We start from the raw sequence: 25415 nt of genomic DNA, 5'->3' as shown, positions 1-25415 counted from the left end.
GGCTGATTTTTTTCAACCCATTCTCCTGCCTTCTCCCCATAACCCCCCCAACCAATCAAGACCCTATCAATCTCTACCTTAAGTACACCCAATGACTTGGTCTCCACTGCCGTCCGTGACAACAGATTCCACAGACTCACCACCCTCTGGTTGAAGAAATTCCTCCTCATCTCGGTTCTAAAGGGACGTCCCTTTATTCTGAGGCTGTGCCCTCGGATCCTAGACTCTCCTACTGATAGAAACACCCTCTCCAAGTCCACTCTATCCAGGCCTAACTGCATCCAACCACCACATACACCCACTTCCAAGGAGATAACTAAGGACTCCGATCAGAATCGAAGGCCTCTAACCAGTGTTAACCTAGATTGTTTTTGCACTCCTGAAGCCAGTTGGCCTTTAACAACTTGGCACCAACCAAGAGTTAAGGTTATCGTTCCCCAGATTCCAGCTTTAGCCAAGCCAGCAGACTTCGATTGGCTTGGCTGTGATTTAGAGAGCTCCATCCTAGCACAATATGGTCATAACTAGCAGTCAACACACATAGAACACTGCAGCACAGTACAGGCCCTTCAGCCCTTAATGTTGTGCTGACATTTTATCCTGCTCTAATATCTATCTAACCTTTCCCTCCCACATAGCCCTCCATTTCTCTATCATTCATGTGTCTATCTAAGTCTCTCAAATGTCCCTAATGTATCTGCCCCCACAACCTCCGCAGGCAGTGCGTTCCACGCACATCACCACTCTCCGTGTAAAAAAACTTACCCCTGACACATTCTCGTAAAGAGAAACACAAGAGACTGCAGAAGCTAGAGGAATTCAGTGGGTCAGGCAGCATCTACGGAGGGAAATGGAGTCCAGATGAAGGGTCCTCGACCGAAACATCGACTGCCCCTTTCCCTCCGTAGATGCTGCCTGACCTGCTGAGTTCCTCCAGAATTTTGTGTGTTGCTTGTCGCAAAATATACTCTTTGTGCTGACTTTAGTTCAGATCTTTGCCAGTGAAACTTTAATTGTATATTTGGAGATCCTACGACTGTAGCCAATCTCCGCAACTCAACCTACTACATAACAAACAGGGAAAAGTGAAGCATCTCCACATCCAACAGCCCACACGAACTTCAGTTTAAGGAATCGGCTTAATATCACCATAGCAGGGGTATCTAAAACCAGGGGGCATAGTTTAAGGGCAAGGAGGAAGTGGCTTAGAGGGGATCTGAGAAGAACTTTCTCACCCAAGAATGGTTGGAATCAGGAACACATTCCTGAGCAGGTGGTGGAGGGAAGTACTCTCACAACATTTAAGATCTAAACTCGTACTTGAATCACCAAGGCATAGAAGGCTACAGACCAAGTGCCTGGGAAATGGGCTTAGTAATAGATGGACCGCATGCACATGGTGGGCCGAAGGGGCTGTTTCTGCACTGTATGACTCTATGACGATAAGCGGGCCAGAACAGAGGCTGGGTGAGAAGATGCTAGATAGATGACTGGGCGAGGGAGACTGGAAGGGCAAGAATCCAGATAATATCGTACAGGACTCCACCAACATCTGCTAAAAGCATTGCTCTGCTCCCATTACACACTGAGGTGAGTTGGTTACATCGAGAAATCACAGGACCTGACATGAATCTCCCTGCAAACCAGGGCTGACGCCCAGAACTAACAGCAGCCAAGCACGAGGTCTGCTGTCAGGTTCAGAGTGTAAGAGTGATTCACTTTAGTGGTGTGACTTCCTTTGATTTAGTATACAATGCACCCAGTTATGGACCCACTCAAAACCCCAAGGATAATTCCTCAGCAAACATTGCCATGTCTCCAAAGGTAACCCTTGCGACTCCAGAGTAATCGTCCATCATCATACTCCCATACCTCACCTCACCACCCCCCCCCCCCCCCACCATTGTCCCAGCAATTAAGGGCGAGCACAGTCCTTAATCTTCATTAGGGTGGAGCGACCCGGGTTCGATCCTGACCTCCGCTGCTGTCTGTGCGGAGTTTGCAAGTTCTCCCTGTGACCGCGTGGGTTTCCCCCGGGTGCTCCGGTTCCCTCCCACATCCCAAAGACGTGCAGGTCGGTAGGTTAATTGGCTGCTGTAAATTGCCCCTAGTTGTGTAGGTGGATGGTGGAATCTGTGGGGGTGGGGGGGGGGGGGGGGGGGTGGGAGGTGGAGTTGATGAGGATATTGGGAGAATATAATGGATTAGGGTAGGATTAGCGTAAAAATAGATATTTGATTGACAGTCCTGTTTCCATGCTGTATCTCTCTATGACTCTATACATGGAGGTGATGGAATGCTATTGAGTGCAACTGTTCTCTCCATAGATTGCTGCCTGACCTGCTGAGGAATTCCAGCATTGCCTACTTTCATCCAATGGACACGTGCATTAGTTCGAGCATTCATCAGGTACTGACCCCAGCACCCTCTCCTCTCGTCCCCCTGGGTGCTCCTGAGCTGGAGCCCAGAACTTGTGTGGGGAGCCAACTCCCTGTGATCGACCCTTAATCGGGACACCAAGTTTGGCCATTCATCACCCCTCAGGTGATCCGACAATCGTCGTTGAGCACCACACGCCAGGTATAAAGCCTGTCAGGTTAATTGCCCCTTGTGTAGGTGAGTCATTGGAGAATTGGGGAGGGGGAGAATGTGTGAGAGAATAGGATACAGGGGAAATAAATGGAAGGATGGAATTAATACTCTGAGAAACAGCATAGACTTGATGAAGCAAATGGCTCCCTTCAATGCCAAAAGGAAAATATAACTGCTATGTCACTGAGAAATGTGTCCCAACTACGGACACATCCTCAGGAGGAAAGAGGAAACAAAACAAGGAAGATTTGCATTTACATGGCGCCGTACTCAGCCTTGTGAAGGGCGGGACTTGTTTTACAGCCACAAAAGAGCTCAATCTGTGGTTTGTGCTTACTGTTGTATTTCATACGACCACGTATACTGTTTATACTGTGAGCTTCATGAGAGCAAGGAATTTCATTGCACCCTGGTGGTGTTTATGACAATAAACTGATGTGATCCAACTCAGATATGATCAGCAAGATCCCAAAGGTGGGCCTGAGATTATGACTACGTGGTCTGTTTTAGTGATGCAGGCGGAGGAGTATATACTGGCCAGAGCTCAGGGGAGGAACTCCCCGGCTGTTCTTCTCCCAACCAGTGCCCTGGGATGCTTCACGCGCTCCCACGAGAGGAGACAGAGTCTCAGTTTAATGTCTCATCCGAGAGATGATAGAGCAGTGAAGGGATTGCTGCTGCTGTGCCATGATTAACGCCAATTTAAATAAAACTTAATTTGGGTAAATAAACTGCAATCATCAGCTAATCAGATAGCTCCTAAAAGGTGACCCATCTAAATCTAAATTTAATCTAGTTAGATGTAAAAATACCACGCCAGATTAAAGAGATGGGTTAGACAGGGACAGGATCTGTAATTTCAATGACTAGAATTTACAAAGGATTAGGACGGCTGTGAAGCACTGTTGCTCAGCACCACTCCTACATGAGCCCTTCTCCTCCGACATTGCACGCCAGACACGCAGCAGCTGCAATAACACACACACAAACATATACATACACTTTCTGCCTCATTGTGGCACCAAATCATATAATGCCAGGTCCAATCATAGTCATTTAAGTGTTGGAGAAGAGAGAGAAGATCAGAGAAGCTGTGCTGTGAGGAAAACAATAGTCCATAACACCAAGAGTGGGATCTTTGATAAGAGAGCATCGGAAGGCTATTTGGCCATGAGGAGCATCACACTCTAACCTTATTCTCATCCAACCCACCGCCCCCACCCTTCCCCCCCCCCACACACACACACACACTTAGCAACAGTAAAGTCAGCAATTCCTTCCCCCCCACAGATGCTGCTCGACCCGCTGAGTTCCTCCAGCAGATTGTATGTTGCTCCACATTCCAACATAGAACAGTACAGCACAGAACAGGCCCTTCGGCCCACAATGTTGTGTCAACATAGCCATTCCCTCCTACCTACAGGATGCTCATATCCCTCCATTTTCCTCGCATTCATGTGCCTATCCAGGAACATCTGCGGTCTCTGGTGTCTTCACACACTTAGCCGCGAGATTTGGGCCTGGGCATTCTGGCTGGGAATTTAACCCCTGAATAACGTCTTCCTGCCCTTTACCAACCCCCTCACTGCCCCACTCCCTCCATCCCAGAAGATAAGAGTGGTCCGGGATCTGCATTCTGGCTCCATCCTACATTGCAAGATCAAACAAGGATCTGGGCAGCTTGAGCATGAGGTATAAATGACAGGGGAATGAGCAGGCAGTCTGAAGCAAGTGAAGCCAAACCAGGGCAAGCTTTCACGCTGTTGTTAGTGTTGGATTCGACTGTTTTAAGTAGATTTTTTTAAACATGTATAGTGTTTAATACACCTCAAGTGGCTGCATGAGGAATGGCCACTTCCTAGCTTATTGGTTTGTGCATCAGGTGAATATGTGTTTTCTCTGTGGTTGGTTTTGCCACAGGCATCTAATAGGTTTCCTAATTGGACTATTGTTAGCTAAGGAGTACCTCTTCTGTCTCGGCTCATCTCCTAGTAGTAAAGCTAGTGCCATGTGCTCTGTGACTGTTTCTTTGTTTTAAACTTTTCCAACAAAACTTTGTGAAGCACCAAGTTGTTTTCAACTCATTCTTGGACTCCTGAAAGAACCTGCAGATTTGAAAATAACCGGATCCGGCATGGTAGCGTAGCGGTTAGCGCAACGCTATTACAGCGCCAGCGATCGGGGTTCAATTCCCATCGCTGTCTGTAAGGAGTTTGTACGTTCTCCCGTGTCTGTGTGGGTTTCCTCCGGGTGCTCCAGTTTCCTCCCACATTGTAAAAGACGTACGGGTAGGTCAATTTGGGTTTAAAATGGGCAGCGCAGACTCGTTGGGCCAGAAGGGCCTGTTACCACGCTGTAAAAATTTTTTAAAAATTAGGTTTACGCTGTGCCTCTCTAGAGGGAGAGAACAAACTATCACCAGCAACATCAACGCCTCCCAGAGTGCACACAAGACACAGCTTAAACTTCTCCCTCTCTGTCCCACCACTGTGGTGTATCTCCAGCTTGGGCCCTAGGTTCCAACCAGATGTGTTCCTGGAGGTTTCGTGACAGGACATTCAGATACATGAACACACAGCCTAGGCTGACACTTCAGTGCAGCACAGATACAACAAAACTCTGATAACCAGCTGTCCGACAGTTCGGAAATCCCGGTGGTTCAGCACCTGGCTCACCAGGTGAGGATTGCACCACTCCCTGTCTGCTCCCCAGAGCTGAGATTCCTGTGCTCCCTATCCCCATGCTCCCTGTCTGCTCACCAGGGCCCCAGTTCCAACACTCTCTTGAAACTTGCCCAGTTCTGTTTCCAGACACTCCCATTAAACTCATCGGGTTCATTGAAATGCTGCAGTGTAACATCTTGGTATTGGTTTATTACCATCACGTACACCGAGACACAGTAAAAAGCTTTTGTTTGAATGCCATCCAGGCAGATCATGCCACACAAAAGTACATTGAGGTAGTAAAAAGAAAACAGAATGCAGAATCCGCTGCCAGGGATGGTGGTGGAGGCAGATACAATAGAGTTGTTTAAGAGGTTCTTAGATAGGCACATGAATGTGCAGAGAATGGAGGGATATAGACCACCTGCAGGCAGAAGGGATTGGGTGTCATTAGCTTAGTTAGTTTGGAACATCATGGGCCAAAGGGCCTGTTCTTATGCTATAACATTCTATGCTCTATGTTCTGTAATGTAGCAGCTACAGAGAAAGTGCCATGCAGGGAAACAGATAAAGTGCAGAGTGAATTACACAATGATGCTGGAGGAACTCAGTAGGCCAGGCAGCATCCGTGGAGAAAAGCAGGCGGTCAACGTTTCGGGTCAGGACCCTTCTTCAGGACTGAAGATAGGAAAAGGGGAAGCCCAGTATATATAGGAGGGAAAAGCAGAGCAGTGATAGGTGGACAAAAGAGGGGAGGCGGGGTGGGCACAGGGTGGTGATAGGTAGATGCAGGTAAGAGATAGTGATGGGCAGGTGTGGGGGAGGAGGGGAGAGCAGATCCACTGGGGGATGGGTCAAAGCTAAAGAGAGAGAGGGAAAAATGTAGAAAAAAAGAGGCTAGGAAAGGGAAGAAGAGAAGAAGCGTGGTGGTGGGGTGGGGGGGGGTTGTTTGTGGGGAAGTGGGGTGGGGATTACCTAAAGTGGGAGAATTCAATGTTCATGCCGTTAGGCTGCAAGGTTCCAAGATGGAAAATGAGGTGCTGTTCCTCCAGTTTGTGCTTGGAATTCTCCCGGCAGTAGAGGAGGCCGAAGACTGACATATCTGTGATAGTGTGGGAGGGGGAGTTGAAGTGACTGGCAACGGGGAGATGCAGATCGCGGTTACGGACAAAGCACAGGTGTTCTTCGAAATGGTCATCGAGTCTGCTTTTCCCTCCTATATATTGGGCTTCCCCTTTTCCTATCTTCAGTCCTGAAGAAGGGTCCTGACCCGAAACATTGACAGCCTGCTTTTCTCCATGGATGCTCCCTGGCCTGCTGATTTCCTCCAGCATCGTCGTGTTTTTCATCAAGATTCCAGCATCTGCAATCTTTTATTTCTCTTGCAGAGTGAATTAAGTGTGTTGGAGTATTAATAAAATGACATCTGACAGTCGAAAAATCCGCTAGTGCAGCACCACTGAAGTTCTGAGCATGCCGATGAACAACGCTTTATTACAATGTGCAGTACATATGGACAGACTACATCAAAGCCTTGGCTGGCATCTAAGTTGGATGTAAAAGTGCACAACAGATCAGGGAAGCTCTCCCCAGTCTCCTGATCAGTATTTACCCAATAACCAGCATCACCAGTGTTGACCTGCTGAGTGTTTCTAGCATTTTATTTTGGTTTTTACCCCTTGTTCTGTGTGCACTAGCCTTGCCAAACAACTTTTATCCTCTTATCACTAAACAATCAGCCGGAGTAAGTGAGCAGAGACGTTAAGTGATAAGGAGATGATTCAGGCTGAATTGTGCAGTAATGGGGCCAAGTCTGGCAGGATACATTCCTGGAGGCATCATCACACATCTCTCCCTCCCCCAACAGCATCCCCCCCCCCCCCCCCCCATTATATGTCCATCTCCCATTAGAAAGTGAGCCAACTCCTTCACCCAAGTGAATGATGCATGACTCAGACTTGCTGCCCCATCGCTGGTAGAGACCAAAAATGGAAGGGAATTAGCCCCGAGTGTTATTTCTCCGAAGCTCCTGAATACCGTTTTGTGCTAGTGATACAGAGATGTGAGATCAAAACTCATTAAGGCAGATGGGAAACTTAAATTCAAGAGATTAAACGAATCTAAAATATTTTTAAATATTTATTCTCAGTAACAATGATCATAAGACAAGACATCTTTATTAGTCACGTGTACATCGAAACACATAGTGAAATGCATCTTTTGCGCAGAGTGTTCTGGGGGCAGCTCACAAGTGTCACCACGCTTCCGGCACCAACATAGCGTGCCCACAACTTCCTAACCTTCGGAATGTGGGAGGAAACCAGGGCACCCGGAGGAAACCCACGCAGACATGGGGAGAACGTACGAACTCCTTACAGGCAGTGACCAGAATTGAACCCGGTTGCTGGAACTGTAATAGCGTTACACTAACCGCTACACTACCGTGAGGTACACGATCATGAGGGAATGGGATTGTTGTAAAAATGCATCCAGCTCACTAACATCCTTCTGAGAAGGAAATATGTATTCCCTACTCTGCTTGGCCTATTTGTGACTCCAGTCACATAGTCAGTGGGTGGCACAGCTTGTTGACCCGCTCCTTCATGGCTCCAGCAACCCAGGTTCAATCCTGACCTTGGGTGCTGACTTTGTGGAGTTTGCACATTCACCCTGTGACTGTGTGGCTTTCTCCCGGGTACTCTGGTTTCCTCCTACATCCCAAAGACGTGCAGGTTAGTGGGTTAATTGGCTGCTGTAAATTGTCCCTAGGGCTAGAATCTGGGGGGAGTGGATGGAAATGTGCAGAGAATAAAATAGGTCAGGGTAGGATGGGTGGTTGATGGTAATTGGCATGTACCGTGATACAGTGAAAAGCTTTTGTTTGCGTGCCATCCAGATAGATCATTCCATACATAAGTACATTGGGGTAGTACAAATGGAAAGAAAACAGAATGCAGAATATAGTGTTACAGTTACAGAGGAAGATGGTCAGCACAGATTCAGTGGGCCAAAGGGCCTGTTCCTGTGCTGTATCTTTCTATGACTCTGACCCACCAATGTAGTCAACTCTTATCTACTTCCTCAGAGGCAGTGAAGGATGGAGAGTAAATATCGGTGTAACCAGAGACATCCATGTCCCAGCAACAGTAAATGTCAGTCCTGGAAAATCCTCCAGGGTCATCAATTCTTACGCCATTGGCTTTCCATTAATTTGACTGGCTGCATTCCTTCCCACTGGGAACCGGAGACCCAAATGTGGGGAGACCAAACTCTCCTGTCTCCAACCCAAGACACGATGGGTACTTGTGGGACCCACAGAGATGTCTCCTGCAGATCAAGCTATTGATGAGTACCAGTGACTGGGATGGAATGCACATTTCCTCCTGGCTTCAGGGCGTGACGTGCCATCTCAGGATCCGAGACACAGCGTCTGACTGCAGTTCACTGCACTAAAAATAGCTCCTGAATTCAGCTGCCAAATCAACATGCCTCCCTTTTTCCAATGTACTGTCCCAATGGTGATGTCATACGCTGACTAGTTCATTGGCAGGGATTCAGCTTGTGACCTCATCACTGGGCTGAACCACTGTACAATGGGGGTGGAGGGTATCACAAGCTCAGCTGAAGGCAACATTAACCCTTTAAGGAGGAGATCAGAACCAGCAAACTTGTCTCTGGGCACTGAACCAAGAGTTCCACTGAAAAACATCAGCAGAAGCTGTTACAAAACTAATGTTCACACTCACAGGAAATACATACAGGAGCTTAATATGACTTCCAAGAAATTTAAAAGACATTTGGATAAGTACATGGATAAGAGGGATTTAGAGGGATGTGGGCCAAATGCAGGCAAATGGGACGAGGCTTGGTGGCCACCATGGTTGGCTTGGATAAGTTGGGTGGAAGGGCCTGTTTCCACGCTGAATTATTCTAAGTTCTTGGCTTGACATGGCATTAGGTTTGCTGGGATCCAACTGTGCCACAGTGTGGTACTGAGGCACACATAAAGAGCACAAAAAATAGGAGCAGGAGGAGGCCATCTGGTCCGTCGAGCCTGCTCCGCCATTCAATAAGATCATGGCTGATCTGGCCGTGGACTCAGATCCACCTACCTGCCTTTCCCCCATAACCCTTAATTACCCTACTATGCAAAAATCTATTTAACTGTGTCTTAAAATATATTTAATATAAATATATACACACATATATATAGGCACACAGAGCAGGAGAGGCTGAGGTTAAAATCTGGCCTGAGTGAATTTGCAAATCTCGGCTTGGAAATAAGTAGCTCAACCCTTTATCTTCAGGGAATTTCAGTCAGTCGTCAATCTGGATTGATATCCAGGAGTCTCAATGAACTAAAGGTTAGCATGCTGAGCACCGCTGTTAGGAATGGCAAAAAAATCATGGAGCATTCTAAAAGTAAGCCGGATTTTTAAAAAAGACTTTCTTTGAACTGATGAAAGTGGGAGAGAAAGAATTTGATTGACAGTCAAGAATTGCCCAATCAAGTCATGGAGCATAAAATCAGTTGCTGGAGGAACTCAGGGATCAGGCAGCATCTGGGGAGGCAAAGTCAAGCCGGGTTTATTGTCATGTGCATGAGTACAGTGAGGAACAGGTACAATGAAAAACTTGCTTGCAGCAGCATCACAGGCACCACAGGTACATAGGTAGAGATGTTTCAAACCGAGACCCTGCAAGAGTCCTGATGCAGGCTCTCGACTTCAGATGTTGGCTATCCCTTTGCCTCTACAGATGCTGCCTGACCTACTGAGTCCCTCCAACAGATTGCTTGTCGCTCCAGATCCCAACACCTGCAGTCTAGAGTAGTGAAGCATGTTCACTTCCCAATTGGCCATAAGAAGCTGGAGCCCCATGACGATGGGCATGTTGGGCAACCAGTGGCAGGAGAGATCAGAGGGTCAAGGGTTGAAATACATCCAACCAGAACTGGCAAGTTCATTATTATCCCGTGACTGGACTACACTGGTGTGGTGGTGGGCAAGAGCAGAGTTGAAGTGGTGTTTGAGATGCTTCAGGATCACATCGGATAAGTTAAGGTAATGACCGGAGATGACCGGGGTGATAGAAATTACTTCTCTTGACAGGGTGAGTAGGGTTTCGACCTGAAACACCGACAATTCCTTTTCTCCCACAGCTGCTGCTCGACCCGCTGAGTTCCTCCAGCAGATTGTTTGCTGCTCCAGCACTTGCAGTCTCTTGTGTTTCTGGAAAGCCTTAAAGCCAGCCGTTCAGTAGGGTCAGTTATCATTTGACACAGAGGGTACTGGAAACCAGAAGGCTTCTCTCTCTGCTAGGAGACTGATGAGTCAGTTGAAAATCTCCCAACATTGAAATGGATGGATTGAAGGAAAGGCATGATATATTGAATCAAGGCAGCTAAATAGATGATGATGATTTCTTTATTAGTCACATGTACATCGAAACGCACAGTGAAATGCATCTTTTGCGGAGAGTGTTCTGCGGGCAGCCCGCAAGTGTCGCCACGCTTCCGGCGCCAACACAGCATGCCCACAACTTCCTAACTCATACGTCTTTGGAATGTGGGAAGAAACCGGAGCACCCGAAGGAAACCCACGCAGATACAGGGAGAACATACAAACTCCTTACTGACAGCGGCCGGAATTGAACCCGGGTCGCTGGCGCTGTAAAACATTACGCTAACCGCTACGCTACTGAGCTATGACAAGCTGCAGGTCAATTGGAAGGTGGAGCAGGTCTTCCCTCATCCTATTACACCTGCCCTTTCGAACTCACATTCAGGCCACTGGGGTCAGGTATAATTGGTAATTGGTTTATTATTATCACACGTTCTGAGTGAAAAGCTTTTGTTTTGCGTGCCATCCAGACAGATCATTCCGTACATAAGTACATCAAGGTAGTACAGAAGGAAAAGCAATAACAGAATGCAGAATACAGTGTTACAGTTACAGAAAAAGTACAGCGTGTGTAGACAATAAAGTGCAAGGAGCTCGACGAGGTAGACTGAGAGATCAAGATTTCATCTTTATCATACAAGGGATCTGTTCAAGAGTCTGATAACAGTGGGATAGAAGCCATCCTTGAGCCTGGTGGTTTGTGTTCTCAAGCTTTTGTATCTTCTGCCCGATGGGAAGGGGGGAGAAGAGAGAATGACCGGGGCGGGAGGGGTCTTTGATTATGTTGGCTGCTGTCCCGAGGCAGCGGGAAGTGTAGGCAGAGTCCATGGGGAGAGGAGGCTGGAGTGTTGCTGTGGAACCAATCTGCAAAGAAGGGGAAGCGAAGAGAGCACATAAGGGAAACAACAGAGTGAAGCAGAACCTGTAGAGACAGAAACAGTTAACACTACAGGTCAGAACTTCAGAATCAGAATCAGGTTTATTATCACTGACCTATGTTGTGTAATGTGTTGTTCTGCAGCAGCAGTACAGTGCAAGACATAAAATTACTTTAAATTACATAAATAAATAGTGCAAAAAAAAAGGAATAACGACATGTGTTCTTGGGTTTATGGACCATTCAGAAATCTGATGGCGGAGGGGAAAAAGCTGTTCCTAAATCGTTGAGTGTGGGTCTTCAGGCTCCTGTACCTCCTCCTCGATGGTAGTAATGAGAAGAGGGCATGTCCCGGATGGTGAGGGTCCTTAGTGATAGATGCCACCTTCTTGAGGCACCGCCTCTTGAAGATGTCCTTGATGGTGGGGAGGGTTGTGCCCGTGATGGAACTGGCTGAGTCTACAACCCTCTGCAGCCTCTTGCGATCCTGTGCATTGGAGCCTCCATACCAGATGGTGATGCAACCAGTCAGAATGCTCTCCACCGTACATTTACAGAAATCTGCAAGAGTCCTTGGTGACATACTAAATCTCCTCAAACTCCTAATGAAGTAGAGCCGCTGGCATGCCTTCTTGAAACATTAACTTGTTTCTCTCTCTGCAAACGCTGTTTGACCTGAGGAGTATTTCCATTATTTTCTTCTTTTATTTCAGGTTTGCAGCATCTGCAGTTTTGATCTTCGAACTGCTGACAGCGATTGAATACAGAACCTTTTTTTAAGGGCAGTTACCCTTGTAACACTGAACTCACAGTACTGACTGGTACAAACAAGCTGTCTGATTGAGTAGCCTGGCACTGAGGCATTGCCACGTCAGTGACACACTCCCCTGCGACGGAGCAGGAAATGCCAAGGAACCTGCTCTGCCAGAAGGGAAGGGCAATGAAGTCGGAGCGTGCGGGTTCCATCCCGAGACCAGGACAACACTGCCCACCTGCAACTCTAGACCACCTTCCCAGTTAAGCAACACTCTTTCATCTTTTAAATGTTGATGAATAGACCAGGGCTTTTCCAGCCCAATAAAAGGCCATTTATTCTTCTGCCAACTCTGTGCTGGAGGTTTCTGAAATTAATCCCACATTCCTGATCTTTCCCATGAGCCTGGAATCTTCAGAAGCTCTTTCCTTAAAAGACGGTCTTTTCCTCAATAAGTAGTTCTGGCAACGCATGCCAAGGTCCATCAGGCCGCTCACTTACTCTTAACTCTCACTGCTCACTCTCATTCACAATCATAAAGTGATGGCAGATTGTCAAAGACTTCCCAACCACAGGAAATAGTTTTATCACAGGAGTCAGACAAGAGCAAGACAGAGAGAGAGAGAGAGAGAGAGAGAGAGAGAGAGAGAGAGAGTGACAGAAAATAGAGGGGCACAGAATAGGGGCAGGCAAAAGAGGCAAAGAAAAGGAGAATAAGAGAGAGAGAAGCACAGAGAACAGGGAGAGAGAGAGGGAGAGAGAACAGGTTGAGGCAAAATGAGAAACGGAGAGATAGAGAGAGAGAGAAAACAGTGAGAAAGAGGACAGAGTAAGAGATGACTGAGAGAACAGAGAGGGAGGGGCAGAGAATAGGGAAAATGACAGAGAAGAGAGAAAGAGAGAGAGAGAGCGAGAGAGAGAGTCACATCATCTCAAGGATTTGGAGCAGTGGAGAACTAGAAAGGCAGAAATCATCATCCATTGCTGATTAAATTCAATTAAGGTAAAACAAAAGTACGCCAGGGTGTTTCACACAAGTGAGAGAAAAGATAGATGTCAGACTCCAGAGGGTGGTGTGGCCATCTTCTTGATTATAGGTAACGTCTAAGACAGAGAAGCAGTAGAGAGAGCATTCTGCCTCAAGCACGTTCCCCTCCCATGACTGTTCGAAACTGCCATAGGAACAGGATGGGAACGTGTTTGAGGCAAACACTCCAGTCTCTGAAGTAGGATTCAAACCACTGGGCCAACTCATTCTGACAGGACAGTAGCTCTCTCAAGTTGCTTCACTCAAGAAAACCAGCCCAAACTAAGGAAGAAGTGATTAGGAGAGGTAACTCGTAAGTTGTTCAAAGATGCAACTTTAAGGAGGATCTTCTGCAGAGCTTGAGGGGAGCTCAGTCCTAAAACATTGGGAGCAAGATTGGAGTGAAGGGTGAAGAAAGTTCTCAAGGAGCTGGAAGTATAAAGAACAGGACATCCAGGGAGAGGACTGTTGGTCTGAATAATGTTAAGAGAGAGAGGAGCAGAAGGATTTCAGGAATTTTAAACTTGGGATGCGATATAGAAAACAAAAGGGAGAACAGTGAGTGTGCCAGACTATTTAACCCCCAAGGCCTCAAATATTAAAGCACTTAGTCCAGAGGGAGCTGTGGAACGTGAACACAACAAAGCTCCAAATGATTGTTGGTCCTCTACTCTGAATCCTTTCAAAATCTCAAGTAAAAGGCAGCATTGGTTGTTTGGACAGAGGGTTACTTAAAATTTCCAAGTTTAGACTGGGGGTTTAGAACACATCCAACTCTGCAGTCTCAATCTGTTTTGAATTGCAATCATAAGCCTTAATGAGTCCCAAGACGAAAGGCATGCGTAGTTTATTTAATTCAAGGCTCCTGCTTAACCACCAATGTGAGTGTAGAGCCAAGTTATGGTATGGCGCTATGGGATATGTCATCCAGACCTTGACTTTCCAAAGAGCTGCAAAATGAAAACAACAAAAAAAAAATCAATCCCAAGAGGTCCCAATAACTGAATTCCAAGCTCCTTCGGTTGAAATCCAGAACAGGTCCAAAATAAAGAGGTTCATTAACAATTGAAGGTGTCAGCTGTCACTTGGACTGGTTTGAACATCTGAGGTCAGAGTTTCCACAGACAGTAACAAACCGGCTGTTTGACTTGGATGTGGATCTCTGGCACACAGACAGAGGAGAGGGAGTGGGTAACGGTGAGTGCAATGTCTGGGCATTTTTAGAAAGCTCCTTTACTAGATTCGAGGATGGAGGAGGCATTAAAGACAGCATTGCCAGCTCTTCGTTGGACACATTCCTAGGGGATTTCATCAAATTAGATCCCAGCTCAAACAACTTACCACCCACCTCCACTACCCATCACCACCCACCTCATTAAAACAGTTTCTCCAATCCTATACCTACCCAGCCTAGAAACAGGCTGGTCCAGAGCTGAAAATCAAACTGCTGGAGGAACATAATGGGTCAGGCAGTATCTGGAGAGGGAAATTGACAATTGCCATTTCAGGTCAAGGCCCTTCATCCGGACAAGCTAGTCTGTGCTGGTCTAAATGTTCCTCATGAAGCTCTTCCATCCCACCCTATCAGTGCAACAACCCTAACAGGCACACCTGTGTCTTTACTTTCTTAGGAGGTTAAGGAGTTTCAGCTTGTCACCAAACACCCTAACAAACTTCTACAGATGTACTGTTGAAAGTATCCTGACTGGTTGCATTATGATCTGAACGGCAACTTGAATGCGCAGAAACGTAAGAAGCTGCAGAGAGTAGTGGACTCTGCCCAATACATCACGGGCACATCCCTCCCCACCATCGGTAGTATCTACAGGAGGTGCTGCCTCAAGAAGGCAACGTCCATCATCAAAGATCCCCACCATCCAGGCCATGCCATCTTCTCGCTGCTACCATCGGGCAGGAGGTACAGAAGCCTGAAGTCCCACACCACCAGGTTCAAGAACAGCTACTTCCCTTCAACCATTCGGTCTTGAACCAACCTGCACCACACTAATCACTACAGTTTAGCAACACTATGACCACTTTGCACTAAAATGGACTTTTCTAATTGTGTTCTTTCTTGTAAAAATTGTGCATAATTTATGTTTAATTTATGTTTCTTTTCTTAATGTTGCTTATATGATGCTGTGTGCCTGTGATGTTGCAGCAAGTAAGTTTTTCATTGCACCTGTGCACACATGGACTTGTACATCTGACAATAAACTCGACCTTGACTTATTTAATTCTCCCCTATCAGTGTAACACCTATTTAGTTACCCCAACAAGTGCTCAAAATTGTAAACAAATTCACAATGCAATGATTCTTTTCCTCTCCACATCACCAATCGGGGCTAATATTCCTGGTCCAGAAACTACAGCATGCACACAACCCACTGAGCTGCAAGGTAAGGATTCCAGGAGCAGTGTTCCAGAAGGATTTATTCCCCAGGGTGAATCATAAACTGTCCAGAAGCTGGAGAAACTAAAACCAGACTGGGGAGGAGGGTTGAGGGGGAGATCAGAGGGAAGGTCATCATCTTTTATCATGCAGAACCAAGAGACTGATGAAGATTTGATCTGTCCCCCTGCTAGGAGATGAATCAGGAAGGGATGCGTTTCATGTCAGTTTCAGTCACTAATTTGGAGACGTCCCCTAACATAGAAGCAACTGAGTGTGTACCAATTAGACAACTGGGTCTGGGGCAGACTGCCCAGTACAGATGGTGATGTTCTATTGGTGAAGTAGGCCGCCTGTTGTCTACATGTTAGAGCTTAATAGAGATGTCTCTGTAAGTCTCCCCATTCTTCATGTGCAGACTTTGCCAGGAGCACACATTTAGACAGCTTAATCCATTCAGTGCCTGCTCCAGAGTCATAGAGTAATACAGCATGGAAACAGGCCCTTCAGCCCAACTCGTCCATGCTGACCATGATGCCCAGCAAGCTCGTCTCATTTGGCCCATAACCCTCTGAACCCCTCCTATCCATGTACTTATCCAAATGTCTTTTGAATGTTGTTAATGTACCTGCCTCACCCACTCCGTCTGGCAGCTCCTTCCATATACCCACCACACACTGCGTGGTTGCCCCTCAGGTCCCTTTTAAGTCTTTCACCTCTACTCTTAAACCTATGCCCTCTAGCAGAAGTGAATTGCTTTTACGGACAATAGCTAGCCCCTCTCTCTGAGCACACAGAGTTCCTTGCAGAAAACTGATAAACACACAGACCTCCCAGCTACGTAATACAGCTGACATCAGTGGCAATAGATTTTTACTTAACAACACCTTGGTTTTAAGTATTTCACCTTTGTGTTCAAACCCCACCAATGCGGTGTCCCTCACCACTTCTGCAGACACTCAAACTTCTGCATTTGCACTGCACCTACTTTGGCCCCTTGTGCAACCAGACCTCCTTTGTTCTTGCTCTTTGGTCACCTCTCCTCTTGTCCCTTCACAGCTTTCAACCCATCATCAAACCTCCCCCCTCCCATCCAATGGGGGGGGGGGGTCCTTCGGGTTGTCCACTTTAGTCTATTTTTGTGAAGTTCCTGCATTGACGGTGCTATATAAATGCACACCGTTATTGCTGCACGATAATGAGAGGTACAGGTTTTGAAATTATTGCTTTGCCTGACACCATCAGGAAATAGCAAAGGCCGCCCTTGAGATTTAGTTGAGAGTTACAGAGAGTTTCTTGTACAGAGAAGCTGGCCAGTCCTCAATGGTAATATGAGCCTGCAAATTAGGAGCAAGTAGTAGGCTGCTTGGTCCCTCAGACCTGTTCCATTATTCAACAACATCTCACTGTGGGCCTCGATTCCACATTCTCATTTACCCCACAGTAACCTTTCATCCTCTTGCTTATCGAGAATCCCTCTACCTCTCCCTTAAAAATATTCAGAGACTGCTTCCACTCACCTTCCTGGAATAGCATTCAAACAACCCCTGATCCATGTAAATTAAGACACAAGAGACTGCTGATGCTAGAACCTGGAGCAATAAACAAGTTGCTGGAGGAACTCAGCAATAGGTGGATGCAGATGTAAGAGATAACTAGGAATGCAAGGGTTAATGACTGACAATGTAAGGGTTAATGGTATGTAGCTGGTCTCCTGATAGTCAGCTATTCTTCCCATGGTAAAGAATTACCTCAGCCACAGGGTGACTATAGTTATGGTTGGATCTGAGGCCGGGTGTGGGTAAGAAAGAAATAGTTATTTTAGACATACCTTAGAACCATAGAACAATACAGCACAATACAGGCCCTTCGGCCCACCATGTTGTGCCGACCTTTAAACCTCGCCTAAGACTAACTAACCCTTTCCTCCCACATATCCCCGTTTTAAATTCCTCCATATGCCTATCTAACAATCTCTTGAACATGACCAACGTTATCTTGTTTTGCTAAAGCTTACTGTAAGCAATTGCCGTAGTGAGTGTAACTTCCCACCAAGCTTTCGCACAAAGTGGGTATAAAAGGTGCACACTAACTGAGGCATCTTCGAGTGGGTCTAATACAGAACTCAGGTCACACTGTTTACTCTTTCTCCGTATCCCTCACTCCTGCTAGCGTTAAACTAATAAAGCATTGATCGTAAGTTCTTTGGTTCTGCTGTTGTCTGATTTATTACAGAGCGCGGGCCGACTTTCACACAGGTGAGGAGGGGTTGATGGGCAGATAGAGCCAGGTGGGGACGGGAAGGGTGGAGGTAGCGACAGAGGTCAGAGTAGAGGACAGAGGCAGGCACGGTAGTGTAGCGGTTGGTGCAATGCTATTACAGCACCAGCGACCTGGGTTCAATTCCGTAAGGAGTTTGTACGTTCTCCCCGTGTCTGCGTGGGTTTCCTCCGGGTGCCCCGGTTTCCTCCCACATTCCAAAGACGTACAGGTTAGGAAGTTGCAGGCGTGCTATGTTGGCGCCGGAAACATGGCGACACTTGCAGGCTGCCCCAAGAACACTCTACGCAAAAGATGCATTTCACTGGGTGTTTCAATGTACATGTGACTAACAAAGATCTCTCATCATCTTATCTCATCAGTGACTCTATTCGCTCCTGTTTACTCTCTCTCCTTACCTTCAGCCACCAGCCACTGTCCCAACTCCACTTCTCCCCCAGAGGGGAATGTCTCAGGTCCAAGACCCTTCGGCAGATCTGACAATCTAAAAATATCCTTCCTGTGGAACCTTGCTGTGTGCAACTTTTCCTCTATTAAACAGAGGCGAGCCTCCAATACCTCAACAGCCAGAAAACGTATGTCAAGTACTAGAGGCGTTTAAGATGGGGGGGGGGGCGGGGGGAAGTTTAAAGGAGATGTGCAAGGCATGTATTTTCACACAGAGAGTGGTGGGTGCCTGGAACAGGCTGCAGGGGTAGTGGTGGAGGCAGATAGTAGTGTTCAAGAGGCTTTTAGATAGGTGCATGAATATGCAGGGAATAGAAGGATGTGGATCATGTGCAGGGAGAAGAGAATTAGTTTAATTTGGCATCATGTTTGGCACAGACATTGTGGGCCGAAGGGCCTTTTCCTGTGCTGTACCATTCGATGTTCTGTTTTCTATTTGAGATTCAAGACTTGCAGAGGTTGTGAAGGGCTCCACATAAATGCAAATTCTTTCCATAATACAATCCTTCATTTCTCCTCCACGCAGATCGCAAGGGTTCAGAATGGGCCAGCTTCCGATGGTTTATCCCCATGACTTGCTTGCACTCTGGTCTGCAAGTGTTGAGGCCGATGTTGGATCAACAGATTCCCCCACAGATGGGGCAGGATGTGCCTGACAGGGTGGGTGAGCTGTACGTGAGGTGATGCCCAGTCACAAGGGCAACACTCCTTGGTCCCATTCCACAGTGTGCTGAGTGGACTAGGGGTCTTAGCCATGGGCGCCTCAACTGGTGGGCTTCTGTGGCAAAGAGATTAGGAGCAGGGGTTCGGGACGATGTGCATCCTGCCACCACTACTGGGCAAAGGACAGGACTTGGTACAATGCCTCCTACAGCTGAATAGCCTGCCAATCCACACACAGGCTCATGGAGAGTGAACCTCTGTCAATGACCCTCACAGGGGGCAGAGTAGAGGCCAGTGCTTACAGAGGCCCAAATGGGTCAAGGAGGTACTGGCGATTCTTCATCCCTCCTCTCCGACACTCCACGAAGAATGGGGTTGGAGTTTCTCGGTAAACAACTATCTTCTCCACTGGAGCATGAAAGAACTTGGCTCCACCTCAATACCTTAGCCCCTGACTGCTGCCATTGTGTTAGGGTTAGGCTCACCTTTAGTGGGGCATGTCCCAGATAGCATCAAGCCCAGCCAACCCTGCACTTACACAGAGCCACCGCCACAGGTTATCCCGACGACGCAGGTCTGTGGGTTATGAGGCTGGTGAGGCCACAGGTTCTTCCACAGGTGGGGCAGGAGGTGCCTGACAGGGTGGGTGAGCTGTATATGAGGTGGAGCACTCCTTCCGTCACTTATGGAGGGCTCCTGATGCATGGTCCTTAGGACTATCCTCAACACTCACACTGCACATTTATTATCAAATTATTGCTTACGGGACCTTGCTGATAGAGTTGTGAAGCATAGAGGCAGACCCTTTGGCCTTCTATGTCCGCGCTGACATCAGGCACCATCTACTCTGATCTCACCTCCCTGTCAATTCCCAGTCCCCAATCTCCTACACTAGGGGCAGTTACAGCAGCCAACTGACCTACCTAAATGTCTTTGGGATGTGGGAGGAAACCGGAGCACCCGGAGGAAACCCGCACGGTCACAGGGAGAACATGCAAACTCCACACAAGCAGCACCGGAGGTCAAGATCAAAACTGGGTCGCTGGAGCTGTGAGGCAGCAGTGCTAACCATGCTACCCTTGACCTTATGTCGTTTGTTTTTTGTGTATTGGCTGCTGCATTCCTAACTCTATCGGCTGTAAAACAGTGGTGTAGAAATACAAGCTTGTGGCTTACACAAGTACACGTGTCCTTAACGCGTTGCTTCTCCTTCACCCAGGTAATTGATATGTTCTCTGTGTTTAAAGATAGATGCAATTCAGGTTTGGTGACTGAGCTGCTGCCCACCACCACTCCCACCAACCCCCCCCCCACCTCGTGTCCCAACACCCTCTCCTGCTGACACTGCTCATGTGAGGGAAGCAGCTGGTTCCTGCCACATCTCTCAGTCTTCATTCCAATTTCATGTGTCGGCCAAAGAGAAAATGATTTATTAGTTGCAAGTGCAAAATACTAATTAATTTATTTATTCGTTTATTAATTTTTTAATCAATGTATTAATTTAGTGATTGCTAGCAGAGAATCTCTCAATACCTTCCAATCTGATGTTGAGGCCATCAAAGAGCAAATGATCTATTAATTGCAAGTACAAAATATTCATGTATTGTTATATTTTAATTTTAATATTAATTTTTAATTAATTTATTAACTTATTAATTGCGAGTACAAAGCCCTTCAATATATGTATTCCAATTTCATGTTTTGCCTATCAAAGAGCAAACAATTTAATAATAGCAAGTACAAACTATTAATTTAGTGATCTATTTATAAATTCTTATTTATTTATTTATTAATTGCAAGTACAAAATCTCTCAAAATCTTTACTGCAATTTCATGTTTTGGCCAAAGAGCAAATGATTTATTAATTGCAAGTACAAAATATATCCTTGGGATGGCCCACATTTATTACTGTCACCCTGAAGGACTGGCAGAAAGCAATATTCCAAGCATTGCACCTCGCTGGAGATCGGAAAGATGCAATGCTACAAAGTGTGCTCTTCGAAGAACAGAAACTCCTGACAACGGCAAAACAGACGGGGCAACTTCCGTATTCAGTGTGACACTGAGCAGCCTGTTGCAATCACTCTCAGCAATGGGAATTTCAAAGCCAATCGCGCGGTGCATTGCTGATTAGACACATTACAGTCCGGCACAGAATCCCAGTCAAGCTTACCTGGACAAACCCAAACCACCCACTAAACCTTAGAAAGTGTTTCAAAACATGTTCAAAAATCAGAGGGGTTTTGGGAGGGTAAATGAGAAGACACCGATCTGGGAGATTCATTTAATGAACGTGTACAGACACTATGGTCTGAACAGAATCATAAATCATGGAAACAGGTCCTTTGTCACGGTGAACATCAGCCACCTGTTCACACTACGCCTGAATTGATCCCATATTTTATTCTCCCCACATTACCATCATTTCCCCCCAGATTCTACCCCTCACCTACACACTAGGAGCAATTTACAGCAGCCAATTAACCCACCGACCCGCACGTCTTCAGGACGTGGGAGGAAACTGGGGCACCCGGGCACAAAGACACAGAGAGAACATGCAAACTCCAAACAGACAGCACCGGAGGTCAGGATTGAACCCAGATCTCTGCTATTGTGAAGCAGTGGTTCTACTAGTCACATCCCTGTGCAGCCCATTGCTAAGTTCACTGTTGTACATTGTTAAATTCTAAATGGAAATTATCCCCTGCCCTCAATCCTGAATGAACATCAATGGAAGATTTCATCTGCAGAATTTAACCCTGACCTCTCACATTCCACAGATCCATTCCCAGGGACCCGGCAAGCTCTGAAACTTTCTTGGAGCATTTCTGACCAGTGGAATGTTCAAATCCTCCCATAAACAGATACTAGTCTCGCCCCTGACTGTCATGGGAGTGGCTGTTTGTGATATGACTTTATCCCATGCCTTCTTGCTGACAAAAGATTTTTATCCCAGGATGTCCGATGTTGTTCTCACACTTGGGTACAAATCGCAAAATAGCTGCAGAAGTCAGAAAGGAAGAGCTGGAAACCACAGCAGGCTCACCCCCAGAAATGGTACCGAGGTGGTTCTTTCCACAGGTGCCGACTGGTCAGTTTACCTTCTGGTGTTTCCATCAGGTTAATTAGAGTCATACAGCGTAGAAACAGGACATTCAGCCCAACTCGACCATCCTGACCAAGATGCCCATCTTTTCCCGCGTTTGGCCCATTTCTCTTTACACCTTCCCTATCCATTAAGCACCCCACTAACAAACACGGGGCTGACACATCAAGTTCAGTCATGTGTGGCTCAGACCCTGACTCAGTCAGGCTTGGCTTGGGTATAATAGGTTGATGGAGGCAGCCTGTCCAGTGGCACCGTGTCCACTGGTGTTGTATCCACCCACTCTCAGCCCACCCAGTGGGCCTGCAACTCACCCAGTGGCAGCCTGTCCAGTGAACCTGTACCATACACACTGGCAGCCTGTCCACTGGTCCAGTACTCCACTCACTGGCAGTCTGTCCAGTGGACCTGTCACCCACTGGCAGTTTATCCAGTGGACCAGTACCCTACCCACTGGCAGTCTATCCAGTAAACCTATATTCCACCACTGGTTTATCCAGTGGACCTGTGCTCCACCACTGGCTCTCTATCCAGTGGACCCATACCCCATCCACTGGCAGACCCTGCTCTGGAATTTACCACCTCTCTCCAACCGCATCCATCCCGATCACTGCTCAAGCTGCTATATTTCCAAGTTTATGCAAATAAATGTTGTGTTGAGTATTTTCCAAAATAGAATTCGTGATCTAAAAAAAACTCACACACAGAACCTTTCAATCACATAAAAACCTCACACACCCAAACACACGGACCCTGCCAATCTCACCACATCTCGACAGAATCTAAACAGGCATCACACCCGACAGAAAACAGGGTCAACTAATCTGTGGTCCCCAAATTAACCCCCCACCCACCTCACTCATGCCCCTTCAAGGGACCCTTTGAACACACAGCATATTAAGGGTCTTCTAAAAGTGACCCGGTTAGATTTATTTTACAGATGAGAAAAGAGAGAGAATTTCCGAAAATAACTGATACACTCACAGGGTTTGACTGCTTCTGATTTAATCGCTCCGACTAACTCTTAAAATCACAGTTCAGAGAAAGAGAGAAGTTACTGGATTCTCACCTTTTGGGACGGCGGTCTGGGACAGGGGCACAATCCACAGACAGAGGAACACCAGCCCCGCTGTTCGCATTCTCTCGCAGACCACAGGCTCTTTAATTCAAAGAAATAAAGGATCCCCGGTCCAGTTCAGCGAACCGCGCGCATCGGCCCCCAGCTTCTCGCCTCTCTCAAACTTCCAACTCCGGGACAACTCAACCAACTTTTCACGGGACGTGACGCGGGTCCCTGCGGCCGGAGACTCGGCGCAACTCTCAACCCAACTGAGAAATCCGTCCCACTGAAGTTTGTGTGGGACGGGAGGGAGGGGTGGACCCAAAAAAAAGTTAGGCTGCAACTTTTTTTTTAAAAACAGTTTAGCATCTGTGCAAAGTTAGAGGAGTCGATCCCAGAAAACTGGGAAAGAACTGGACAAGTATCTCAAATGAATTTCCAAAATCTCTGAATCCACTCCTGGCGTTTGCAACCTGACCCCTGAGGAGGTTTCAACGTTCTGACGATCAGACCATTGGTTTGTGTTACGGGTTGCACAGAGAGAAATTCAGCCTCCCGCCCCTTAATCCCTCCTCATCCTCCCTCTCTCTCTCTGGTGAGAAGACTGCCCCTAAACACAGAGTCCCCTCGCCGCCACCCAGAATGGATTGATTGTTGTTGAACGCCCTGGTAGAAATCTGTGTCTCTATTTTGTGATGAGTTAGTCAGTGGCATTTTCACCTCACAGACTTGTGGTATTTGAGCACAGAATTCAGACTGGTACAACCTGGAAACAGATCCTCTACACACCGAGTCAATTCCCACCATCCACCATCCATTTACCTCAAAATTAAAACCTGCAGATATTGGAAATCTGAAATAAAAACAGAAAATTCTGGAAAGACTCTGCAGTTCAGAGCCATCCTACACCAGAAATGTTACCTCTGCTTCTCTCTCCACAGATGCTGCCTGACCTGCTGAGTGTTCCCAGCATTTATTTCAGATTTCCAATATCTGCCAGTTTTCTGATACCCATGTGTTACACCAATTCAATTTCTGTCCTGGTGAAGGGTCTCGACCTGCAACGTCGACTGTCCAGTTCCCTCCACAGATGCTGCCTGACCCACTGACTTCCTCCAGCATCTTGTTTGTTGCTGTAGATTCCAGCATCTGCAGTCTCTTGCGTCTCCATTTCACTAATGCCATTCTATTTCCATCAACTCCCCCCCCCAAGATTCTTACCTCTCACCTACACACAAAGGGCAATTTATAGCGGCCAGTTAACCCCAGCAACCTGCACATTTTTAGAGCAAAAAAACTCCAGACTCATGATGCAGGGATTCAATCCGAAACATCAACAATTTCTCCCCCCCCCCCCACCCACCCACCCCAACAGAACCAAGTGGTTGAAGGGAAGTAGCTGTTCCTGAACCTGGTGGTGTGGGACTTCAGGCTTCTGTACCTCCTGCCTCACAGTAGCAGTGAAAAGATGGCATGGCCTGGTTGGTGGAGATCCTTGATGATGGATGCTGCCTTCCTGAGGCAGTGTGTCCTTTAGATGCTGCCAATGGTGGGGAGGGATGTGCCTGTGAGGCACTTTAGTGAAACCAGACTAGGAGATTTTCTGGATTATTGGATGTTACTCCCGTAAATACCCAAACACACTTTTATTTCACTGATTTTACATGCTACAGGTAATACAATTAACGTTATAGTGAATCCAGTGAGTTTAAAGGGAGAGGGAAATACACAAGCCCTCCAGACCCTGGAGCCGGCAGCAAACCCACCCACATTCCTGACCCCTGGCGTTGTGGACCACAACCCCAGCCCTGGCCACGCTCCAAATTCCTGGCTGTGACCCCACTTAACCCACACAAACCACTTACACTCTGCGCCCCCCCCCCCCAGCTGGCATTTGGGCCTAATGAGCGTGGCAGATGTCAGACCATCGGGAATTCTGAACAATCGGACACTGGATTATCGGATGCCGGACAATCCAAACAACCAGACGCCGGATCATCGGAGCTTTACTGCAAGGAATTGAAAGGAATGTGTAGCAAGCTATTCCACTGTGGAGGGCTAAGACTGCTCCAGTACTCACTGCAGTGAGAGATTTGTATTTATATAACAGCTTTCATAAACCTAGAACTCCCAAAATGCTTTACTGGTACAG

At 47.0% G+C, this 25415-nt stretch overlaps 1 protein-coding gene across 2 annotated transcripts in view; it reads right to left on the bottom strand.

The window, feature by feature from the left end:
- The window catches only part of LOC127586417 (tyrosine-protein kinase receptor UFO), a 119243-nt gene extending 95485 nt beyond the window's left edge, over window positions 1-23758 (bottom strand). For both annotated transcript variants that reach the window (XM_052044367.1, XM_052044368.1), the window contains exon 1: window positions 23273-23758. In XM_052044367.1, coding sequence (XP_051900327.1) covers window positions 23273-23342 — 70 coding nt within the window. In that variant the 5' untranslated portion in view covers window positions 23343-23758. The remainder of the gene's footprint in view (window positions 1-23272) is intronic.
- Window positions 23759-25415: the final 1657 nt, after the last annotated feature.

The sequence above is a fragment of the Pristis pectinata genome, chromosome 35 (assembly GCF_009764475.1).
Source record: "Pristis pectinata isolate sPriPec2 chromosome 35, sPriPec2.1.pri, whole genome shotgun sequence".
NCBI lineage: Eukaryota > Metazoa > Chordata > Chondrichthyes > Rhinopristiformes > Pristidae > Pristis > Pristis pectinata.
Note: the sequence above shows the minus strand (reverse complement) of the source record. Positions and strands in the feature narration are given on the sequence as shown.